The 10613-nt window shown below is 34.2% G+C and overlaps 1 protein-coding gene across 2 annotated transcripts; it reads right to left on the bottom strand.

Moving 5' to 3' along the window:
- rnf41 (ring finger protein 41) lies at positions 1 to 8677 on the bottom strand. 2 transcript variants are annotated; one of them, XM_008414455.2, is made up of 7 exons: positions 8553 to 8677; positions 6616 to 6721; positions 5316 to 5425; positions 2831 to 3102; positions 2603 to 2738; positions 1491 to 1594; positions 1 to 1413 (listed from the first exon to the last, which is right to left on the bottom strand). In XM_008414455.2, the coding sequence occupies exons 3-7, from the start codon at positions 5403 to 5405 to the stop codon at positions 1059 to 1061; spliced, it is 957 nt and encodes a 318-aa protein (XP_008412677.1). In that variant the 5' UTR covers positions 5406 to 5425; positions 6616 to 6721; positions 8553 to 8677; the 3' UTR covers positions 1 to 1058. The 2 variants fall into 2 exon arrangements, with proteins under 2 accessions (XP_008412677.1, XP_008412679.1); XM_008414457.2 differs by lacking the exon at positions 6616 to 6721.
- Positions 8678 to 10613: the final 1936 nt, after the last annotated feature.

Raw genomic sequence — 10613 nt, 5'->3', positions numbered from 1 at the left:
TGAGGTTTAAGGTTTTATTACTCGTCTGTACAACACCGTACATTACAGACAAAATAAAAAACATGAACAAGGAAGAAAGCGAAGGGCACAGCCTGCCTGTAAGAGCTTTTATATCATCTTCATCTGAAGTTTTGTTCGTCTCACTACAGCAGTAAGTGACTGATGGTAAATCATTATTGTGACTCCACAAATATATATACAATCTCCAAGACTGTTTTGCTGTAGTGCATCACAAAAACTGTAAAAACCTCAATTTATACAATTCATTCTGAAAATAAATCACCTAAAAAAAAAAAARAAAAAAAAAAAAAAAAGAAGTGAACTATTTTAATTTTCCAAATTATAGCACTGAGTGACGTTTCAAATGTTAAGCTGCAAATTAAACACCTGAACTGGACCCGACACACACACACACACCATATGTACAACAGAGGCAACAAAGAAAACATCTTTTTTTTCCTTTAAACTTCCAGCAACAAACTTCAAATTCACCAAAAGGCAGTTTCCCATACATTAAACGGTAGCGTCTTCAATCATGTTTGCAAAAGAAGAAACAAACATAAAAAAGGCAACAATAAATAAAACAAATGGCACAGAAGGTCTGAACAATCTAAAGCGGAAAGCACGACGTTTTGTGAAATATTCACAGGAAACTGAATGAAGCAAAATCACAACCTAATTACAGAGGTGAGTATTACAGTTAGAATTCAATATAGTATTTGTATTTACAAGCATTTGTACAAGCGAGGACATTAAATGGGGGTTTAAGCTTATTACTATATTAGTAGCAGAACAATCAATCATATAATGCACTAGATATAAACCTTGTAAACATCACCTTTCATCTCAGATTATGTTTATATTTGCCAGGTTTATAAAGTATTTGTCCTTACTTTAAGGCATAAGTATCAAGCTTAGGAGTGAGCCTAAGATTTTGTTTTAAATAAGCCAGATTTTCTTTTGTAGGTTTCACTTTAAAGAGGATTTAAAAAAACAAAAACGAACCTCTCTACCACTCTGGCGAGTGAAAGCAAAACTTCCCCGTGTCTCTGGGTGGGTTATAAGATCTCCTCCACTCCGTGGGCAAAGATCATGACCAGGCCGGGCTCCAGGATCATGTCCTCGCCCATGTGCTGGTTCTCGCAGGCCATCACCACCACCGCCTGCTTGCCGGGAATGCGCTTGGCCACGTAGTTCTCGTAGTAGCGCCTGTTCATCTGCCGCGTCTCCAGCGTGGCCAGTCCCTGCGGCCAGTTCCGCTCGTGGGCGTTCTCGATCAGGTCGTTGACGATGGACAGCGGGCAGCCGCTGTCGATGAGCGAGCGCTTGATGACGGCCTGCAGGACGGCGTCCGGCGTGGAGATCATGCCGCCCCAGCGGGTGACTCTGGCCGGCTGCATGGAGTTCACCCACCTGGAAACGAGACGGAGTCGAGCTCAGGAACGGGTCAAAGGTCATGGACCGGGAGGAAAAACGGGAGTTTTACTCACTCCAGGATCTCGTTGTACTCTATGCTCTCTTCGAGGTTTTGGAGGTTCGGGTTTGCGCTGCGGATCGCTCTCATGTACGCTTTTAGCAGCTGAATGTCTCGTTTCTGGACCGGAGGAAGAAAAAAAAATGCAACTCAGTTACAGACTGAAAAATCTAAACAAACTAACTAAAAAAGAAAAATCACAATGTTTAATTTCTAACATGTTTTCTTTCTACTACATTTTGTTGCAATCAAATCCACTTAAAAAACATGATTAAAGTTTAACCTAACAAAAATCTGGAAATTTTCACAATCTGAGTGAAGGAAAAATTTCACAGAGGGAATCTACACTCAGACAAAAACAGAGTGTTAGAGTCAGGCTAAGAACAAAATGATATAACAGAATAAAGTCCTAACAATGAGAGAAAAAAAGTGCAATAATGAGGAACAAAGATTCAACAAAAGAATAAAGTTAGAACATGAGGAAAGAAACAACAATATAATAAAGTCATAATAATACAAGAAAAAAGTCAAACTTCAAGAAAAAAGATGCAATAATACGAGAATAAAGTAAACATGAGAAAAATTACAATGATACAGGAATAAAGTTGTGCAACAGTTAAGTGAAAATAGATTAAAGTTGTAATAATACAAAAAAATACGCAAAAATACAAGAAGTCATAACATGAGAATAAAGTCACAACAATAAACAAAAAGTTGTAAAACAAGAATMAAGTCGTATTACTAAATAAAGTTGCAATATTAGGAGAATAAAGCAGTAATTTTATAAGCACCACAACTTAAAAATTAACAGGAATGTTGAGCATCTTGTAAAGTTTTACAAACAGAAACTTAATCTTTAAAGGCATCAGAATCAAATTATTATCAGCTGCAGGACTTTGAAATAATTACTGTGCAGATTTCAAATGAAGAATCGCAGACGAGTCGGTCACATCAGATCCTGATAAATATCGGAGCTTTGCTCTTTTTGTTTTCTAGTGCTGGTAATAATGACTTTATCCTCGTATTTTCTCTTTCTCCAAAACTCTCAGTCAGATAAATTTACTCTGATGCCTTTAGATTAGTCTCTGTGTGTAAAGGTTTTCTAAAATGTCAGTAAAAGTCTCTCACTTGTTCCCCCAGCTGGTGTTTATGCTCAGCCACGGTTTTCTCCAGCTCTGAGATCTTGGTCTGCTGCTGCTGCACGACGCTCCGTAAATGTTTGATGCAGTTGTGGTTGGGCAGCTCGTCCTTCGGCATTTCAAGCCTTCAACAACAGCAGCAKATTACCCAACAGTCACAAACTAACAGCAGAACATCCTTATTTATTTATTTTCTTGCCCAGCTGATGCCACCTACCCACACCCCTCCTCGCAGTTGACTGGCCTTTTCGGGTTGTGCTCACAGTCCTTGAGGTGCGACTGCAGCTGGTCCAGCCGCAGCGTCGCCGTGCAGCCGAAGCTGGCGTTGTCACAGTTGATCTGGAGTTTGGACAGCATGTTGCGCATGATGCGGGGCACGGGCCGCAGGTGGGCGAGCGTCACTACTGTGCGGTCCACGGGACAAATCTGTTGCTGGGCAAACCACTGGGTTATGCAGGCGTTGCAGAAGGCATGTTCGCAGTGTGGAGCCTGAGCGGAAAAACAGATTTTACAAGATTAAGAAACACAGCTGAAATGAAATATATTTATTTTTTATGCTTAGTTAGGATTACCAACATTTTCCGCATTTGCTAAATACTGGAATAATTAATTTTTTTTAGATAATTTCTTCCTGTTCTTTAGTACTTTGGTTTTCAGTCAAATGTCTTCAGCGCCTGAAATTCACTGTCAGAGATGGTAAAGTATCCAAAAATTGTCCTCAAGTAAGAATAAACTACTTCAACGTAGTTTTATTCAAAAGTAAAAAGAATGATTTGGTAAAAAAAATCTACTCAAGTAGATTTGAGTAGATTAAATAAACATTTATTTWAAAATAAATGTTTATTATTTATTTTTAAATAATAAACATCGGCTATTTATTATTTAAAAATCCTCAGGTAAACCAAAAAACTTTTTTTTTTGTATTTTAAAGGCCAAAATGGAATTAATTCAGATAATGACAATTATGATCCCAAAATCAAGCAAAAAAAAATAAAAAATCCCCATCAATTTCCAAAACTTATGAAACTTTAACAAAAACTGCAGGTGTGTGTTTGTGTGAATTTTTGGGTTAGTTTTCAGTTCAGTGAAATCACTCAGCCGGTCGAGTATTCAGAAAGTTTACTCAAGTAAGAGCAGCGATACAATTACTCGAGTAAAAATAAGAAATGCAAAAGTAAAAGTTTGTTTTTTCTTCAAAAGGTTGCATAAGCATAAGCAGTTACTGCCCACCAACTCTGGTGATTGTGCCTCAAATAATCAATTCCTGTAAATATAGTTTTTATAGTGCAGAATTTTCCTGTGTTAAATTAACATCCATCTGTGAAAATAATGGCTGATTTCTTCTCCGTGAGGAATATCTCTTGGTCGTAAAACATAAATTTAACCATCTTTACAGTTTATTTCTACATTTATTATTGTTATTTCTATTGTAATCATTGTGGATATATTTGCTTATTGATTAAGATACTTAATTTTAGTTTTTCTTCATGGGATAAAGGTTTATTTGAGGGAAATAGAGTTTTTTTCTGTCAGCAGATTTTCCAGAAGCTTCCAGCTTTAGAAATAAACGATGTACAGCTGTTAAAAAATTAAGAGACCACTTAAAATGACCAGTTTCTGATTTTACTCTATATAGGTTTATGTTTGCGTAAAATGAACATTGTTCTTTTACTCTATGAACTTAACCCAAGCAAAAATTTAGTATTTATTAGCAGAAAATGAGAAATGGTTAAAATAACAAAAAAAAAGAAAATAAACGATGCAGAGCTTTCAGACCTCAAATAACGCAAAGAAAACAATTTAATATTAATTTAGAAACAACAAAACTAATGTTTTAGCCCAGGAAGAGTTCAGGAATCAATATTTGGTGTAAAAACCAGGAGGTTTTCAGTCGGTTCATTGCAGTGGGCTCTTCATTTTTCCAGAGCTGTATTATCTATTGTAAGTCTAACGTCTAAAATGAACGACTGCATAGATTTACTTCTCAGACAAGGAAGTAAATATTTGTATTTTCCTGGAATATTAAAAAAAGTTAGAAGAAAGCGTAGATTTAACTTTATATCATCTGCCTGCTGTTGAAAGCAGCAGCAGCACAAAGTCAGGTTTCCATTGCTTAAAGGAGCTGCTCTAGTTGCAACATTTCTACTAGTTGATGCTACAAAATATAATCTTTGTGCTGCAGCTCAGCTGATGTTTCTCTTTCTGCAGCAGTAAAAAAAAAACATGAAGCCGATTCAGCAAAAAATGTGCAACTGAAAACGTTCAGATGCAATAAAAACAAAAAGCTTCATTTATTACAAAACCAGCTATTCTGGAAAAAGATGCACATTGAAGTGGTTTTTATATTTCTGTATAATTGAGCAGATTTAAGCACCTTCAAGCCAAGGATCAACCTTACAAATCTTTTTTTTTTTTTGTCAGATATTTTGCCTGAAATCTTTTGATTTTCCCAGGATGTCAAAAATACGCAGTTTATTTTAGGTCAACATGCGTCTCTATTTACCTCAAATATCGTAAATTAACGTAAATGAAAGCAATGACATCATCATCTGTTACATTAATCTCAATAGGGATAAAAACCTGATAGTGAAGCAGTGAAACAGCAAAAAGAAATAATTCTTGTTCTCCTAACTCACCTAAAACAAAAAGGATTTATCTTATATGGTGCATGAATCTTTAGAAACGGTTAAATGACGACGTACCTGCACTGGTTCCTCTAGCACTCCACTGCATATGGGACACAGGAGGTCTTCATCCACCTCACCCTGGAACCTCGTAACGTCGTACCCCATGGTACACAACCCACAACCTCCTGAAAAACAGCAACAAACAGGGAAAATGGGTTTTCACAACATCATTCATCTCTATTCAGTCTGCAGAATCACGCTCCAAATCCCTGATTTCTTTCAAATGCCCCATTTATGAGCATGAACTGTTGTGATGTCAAATGAAACAACAAATTACCAAACCTTAAAAATGAATCTTGTTTGATTTAACAGCAGATTTTAGACTTCATCTCATTTCCAGTGTTTTTTTAACCCTAACTTGTGCCAAATAACCATTCAGGTGATTAAAGCTGCAGGTCATGATAATCAATATGGGCAAAGATGCAAATTAGGGCCAAAATGATGAATCAAATTAATCACAATTAACTACATTAATCGTTATTAATCGATTATTGAAATAATCGTCAACCAATTTAGCAAATGATTAATTATTAACTGGAGTATATAAACTCAAAAAGGCTGTTTGATGAAAGACAGTCACCAAAAACTCATAAGTCAAAAACTGCACAATATATATGTGTGTGTGTGTGTGTGTGTGTGTGTGTGTGTGTGTGTTTTGCATTTAAGTTGAAAGCGTTCATCTTTAAAAGTGGAATTTTTCACTTAGTTCAAATTCTGTAAAAAAAAATAATAAATGTCTTATTAAGCGCATTTTGTTGTCTATTAATCCAAAAATAAAAAAATCATGAATAGATTAATAGACAGTATTTTTTTTTAGCTGGAGTTGAAACCTTTTCTACAAATGATCAAATGTTCATTAAAGGAATGTTATTGCATTTTAGACAATAAAAGTTTTCTTATTCAGAAAAAGTGAATTATTTACATATTTTAATGTTTTCCAAATATTATAAGATTCAAGTGGATAAATTAAAAATATGTAATTTCTTTTAATCCAATTAATTGTCAAAATAATCGATAGAATAATCAATTACTACTTCAAATTAATCTTTACATACAATATTTTTCAGCTTTTAAGTTAAGTTACCAACTAATAATAATAATAATAATAATAATAATAATACATTTATTATTGACTTTTATTTAGGATCAATAAAAAAGATTAAAATAAATAATGTATTTTATTGGAACCGATATCCAAGCATGTTTAGGTGGGTAGCCATTTATTTATCAATATTTATGAACATGAATTGATTCATTTTCACCGGGCTGAACTGAATTTAGAACTAGTTCTATTTAAGGATGAACTGGTACCAACCTCACACACAAAAGGCCTCAAATGTTTCCATTCAGCTCTTGATCTTTTGCCGATGTCTCACATCTGGCAAAAGCGATTTATCTTCTGAAAATGACACATACGGTGCCTAAAAACACAAAAAAAGTTTCATTTATTTAGTTTTTGTGTCAAATGTTTCTAATTTCTAGCATCAGACAAAGATAAACTGAGTAAGAAAAATAATAATACTGTGACTTGTAGACATATTTTGGACATATACATTTTAGAAGAAGAGTATCTTACAGTGGTTATCATATTAATAGGATTTACTGCATTGGTTGTAGGCCTGTCACAATAGCAAATTGTTCTGGACGATATATTGTCCCAGAAATTATTGCGATAAACAATAATATTGTTGTTTTGAGACTATTTTGAAGTAATATAAAAGGTAATGGCATAATAATGCAAGAACACATTCTCAAAGATCAATAAACTTTAGATTCTAATGAGCATGTAACACTGGTAGACATTTTAAAAATTCAAAATAAACAAAAATAAAACAAACTTTGAAGCCTCTGTAAACAAAATTGTCCTTCAAGAAAATGGCTAGTTGAGACCAAAGTACCAGACGGGAAACTTTTGTCATCCAGTTTTTCGTAGAAAAAGAGGAAAAAAGAAAAGCAACGAATCATGCAAATGGAAATTAATGACCTTGTTTTAATTTATCATGCAATTAATTGATTTATTGATTATTCCAACAGGCTTGGTCATTTGCCAAATATAATATTATTTGTTAGACAATGGACAGACATTTATTTTGCTTGTTCTATGCAGTGGTTTTTGCATTAAGTCTCCATCTTTTCCCAGCTTCTTGTTCAGCGTTGAATAATGAAACTCAACTGTGAGCTATAGAGCTCTGGATGTCATTTTGGGTTCTTCTTTAATTCCCTCTTTGGTGTAATTTTGGTATGCCAGACACTCCTGGAAAGAGTGATTTTCTCCATTTGGCAGAGGTTTTCGCTGAAGATCAAACTGGTTTGTAACTTTATTGGTTGTACAGATGATTTGTTGCTTCTTGAGAGCTTTCGTCTATTTCATGTTGTCAAACTGGTTCTATTTAAGATTTTTTCCTTAATGCAAAGATCATGCAGGGGTGTGGCTTATGAAAATATATTTATCACAAATAATCATGATAAACTAAATATTTGGCCAAATCGGTCTGGACTAAAATAAATAAAACTTGTTTTAAAATGTACTCTTGTTGTCTTTGTCCAAAATTGACCAGGAAGAAAATAGAGAAAAATAAATCGTGTATTTTTGCAAAACAATGTATATGTTCCCTTTTTAAACTGTTTAAGCATTTTAACCTGTAACACACAATAAAGCTACTTTTAAAGGTAAACTATCGAACAGCGTAAGTCAGAACTTTGCACAATAAAAAAAAGAAACCCCGTCCATTGGAGACGCTGTTATTTTTCACACAACACCCTTGAATCACCGGTAAATTATCCTCCATATGTGCATCTCCTCAGGGACACGCATTCCCAACATCTCTGTCTGTCCTGTCCCAGTTTGCTGCGGACTGACCCAGTTTAAAAAGAAGCCATTTAAAGATATTTTCCCACCTTCTTCCTCAGCATGCCTTGCACAAGTTCTGCTTAGCGCCGAGGCTCGTGTTAACTACGTGGCTGGTTATTTGCTTTTAACACTAAATCCGACATAACAGAGGGTTATAATGCCTTAAACTGGCGGCTGGGTGGGAAAAAAAAACTTTAAAAATGCTTGAGGTGAGACACCAGCAGAGCTTGGTTGTCACGATTTGAATTTGAACATCTGCTAACTAGCTAGCCTTATTAGCAAATACGATATTAGCTTTAGAGCTAAGCAACCTGAGCTCAGTTGGGGAAAAATACACAGAAAAACAGTTGTTTACAGTCAATGATGACAAAGGTAATCTTTAAAACGATCGATATACTCACTCCGACATGAAGTAAATTGAATTCTTATCAGGGTATTTGAGTATTTCGGACGTCGTGCCGCCACTAGCTCCTTGCTAGCCACGTCCTGCTACATCATACACGTTAGAGTTCACGCAGACAGACGGAAACGTGATGACGTAGATTAGGTACCTAGTTTCTGTTAAAATTTTGAAGAATATAACCGTGTATAACCGTATATTGTTAGAGTGCATGTAATTTATATTACAAAATCTATTGTACTAAAAAAATAATTAAATATAATTTTAAAAATACCATACTGAACAAAATATTTCATTGATCAGAAGAAATATTTGTTATTCTTGATGTTTTGGTTCAATACGCAAAGCAATATAACTTCATTTCTATTCAATTAAATGTATTTTTGATTCACCACTGAGGAAAAGTCTCAAAAGTCCAACAGATCTTAGATTTAATTGACCTTTGTTTCTAATCAGTAAAGATGAGTTATATTAAATTAATGAATATATTAAAAAATAAACGCATATTCTGTGTCTCTGGTAGAAATAAGGAAATCTCTCTTTGAGAAAGGATGCTATCATGATACATTTTAAATTTCAAAGGATATATTTGTTGTGCCATCATCTAAAGGTTAGGGTTATTATAGTTTAATATTTTTCATATTATAGAAAAAGACTTCAACTGGAGAAATATTACTCAAAACAATCTAAAAAAAATTACATCTGAATCTGAAATCCTTTGAGACAAATTGAGCAACAGAAGGCGCAGCATCTTCAACAAGCGGCACAAATTTTCTCGCACTATTGCGAGACAGAAGGCAAACAGGAAGGAGAGGATCTGAAGATGTAGAGAAAAAGAAAATACTCCATGTGGAGAATGAGGGAACAGGAGGAGGAACGCTGAAAACAATAATAAAGTTAATTCACTCATTCTTGTTTTTTCTGTTCAGTTTATTTCAGTCATCTCTGTAAGAATGTGTATGTCACTACAAGAATATTGCCATAATAGCACAAAAAAGATGCAATTTTACCAGAACGTCTTAAAATAATGAGGAAAAAGCTTCTGATGTGATCAATTTGTTTGAAAATATGCTCTACTGATAAAGAGTGTTAATTTGACACTAATGTGTTAAAAGATTGAGTATTTACTTATTTATAAACCTTCACAAGATGCTCAACATTACCCACAATAAGTTTTAGTTATTTTTCATAAAATTATTACAGAGTTCTCCTAATACTTTGATTGCTTTCTCGTAATAAAACAAAAAATTATGGTCTGGCTATAATATTTCATCTTAACATTTACTTGAATTCAAAGTTCAGATAAATAGAAGATGTGAAACACATTTGTCAAACAAGATGAGGTGAAAAAAAATGATTTTTCAAAAACTAAAACTTCAAATCCTGTATAACAGAAGTGTGTCAAACAGAAGGCCCGTGGGCCAAATCTGGCCCTCCGTAGCTTTTTATGTGGCCCTCTAGGCTGCAAGTTACATCAAGAGGTTCCTCCAGTTGTTCACACATAAGCAAAATTTGCACAAAATCAATTTTCTGAATTTTAATGCATTTTTTTTCCTCAAAATTAATGAAAATCATTGGGTTTGAGTGAGTGCCGCTTCAGTTTCACTTGATGTCAAGTTATAGTCTGTGATCAATACAGCAAGTAGTAAAAAGCCACTTTTAATATCACACATTAGCACAAGTATTGTAAAAATTCCTTGCAAACATTGCTAAATCAGCACCATAAAATCTGTTTTGAAAGCAAAAATTACAAAAAAACCTAAATCCTGGAGACTGATCAGCGTAGAAAGATGTTCAATATTATTTTAAGAAACACTTATAGAATGTTTATTAATATTTTAAGAGTTCAGTGGGTTTTATTCTGGTGTTACCGGCCCTTTAAGAGCATACAGATTTTTGATGTGGCCCAATATGAAAAAGTTTGACACCCATGCTGTAAAATATATTAAATCGCCCAATTCTAGTTTAATGAGCTGAAAGATTTTTTGACAAAAAAGCAAAAAAAATTTTTTACAACATTGAACCTTAAAGAATAAGAAAAAAAAAAGCATGAGACAGGAAA

The sequence above is a fragment of the Poecilia reticulata genome, linkage group LG7 (genome assembly GCF_000633615.1).
Source record: "Poecilia reticulata strain Guanapo linkage group LG7, Guppy_female_1.0+MT, whole genome shotgun sequence".
Taxonomy (NCBI): Eukaryota; Metazoa; Chordata; class Actinopteri; order Cyprinodontiformes; family Poeciliidae; genus Poecilia; species Poecilia reticulata.
Note: the sequence above shows the minus strand (reverse complement) of the source record. Positions and strands in the feature narration are given on the sequence as shown.

Bases quoted from the DNA above. Each gene is read 5' to 3' on its own strand.
- rnf41 (XM_008414455.2), bottom strand. From the start codon at position 5,405: ATGGGGTACGACGTTACGAGGTTCCAGGGTGAGGTGGATGAAGACCTC. The intron at 3,103-5,315 runs GTACGTCGTCAT...TTTTCCGCTCAG, and splicing joins TGCTAGAGGAACCAGTGCAG to GCTCCACACTGCGAACATGC. The intron at 1,595-2,602 runs GTGAGAGACTTT...CCTCCGGTCCAG, and splicing joins AACACCAGCTGGGGGAACAA to AAACGAGACATTCAGCTGCT.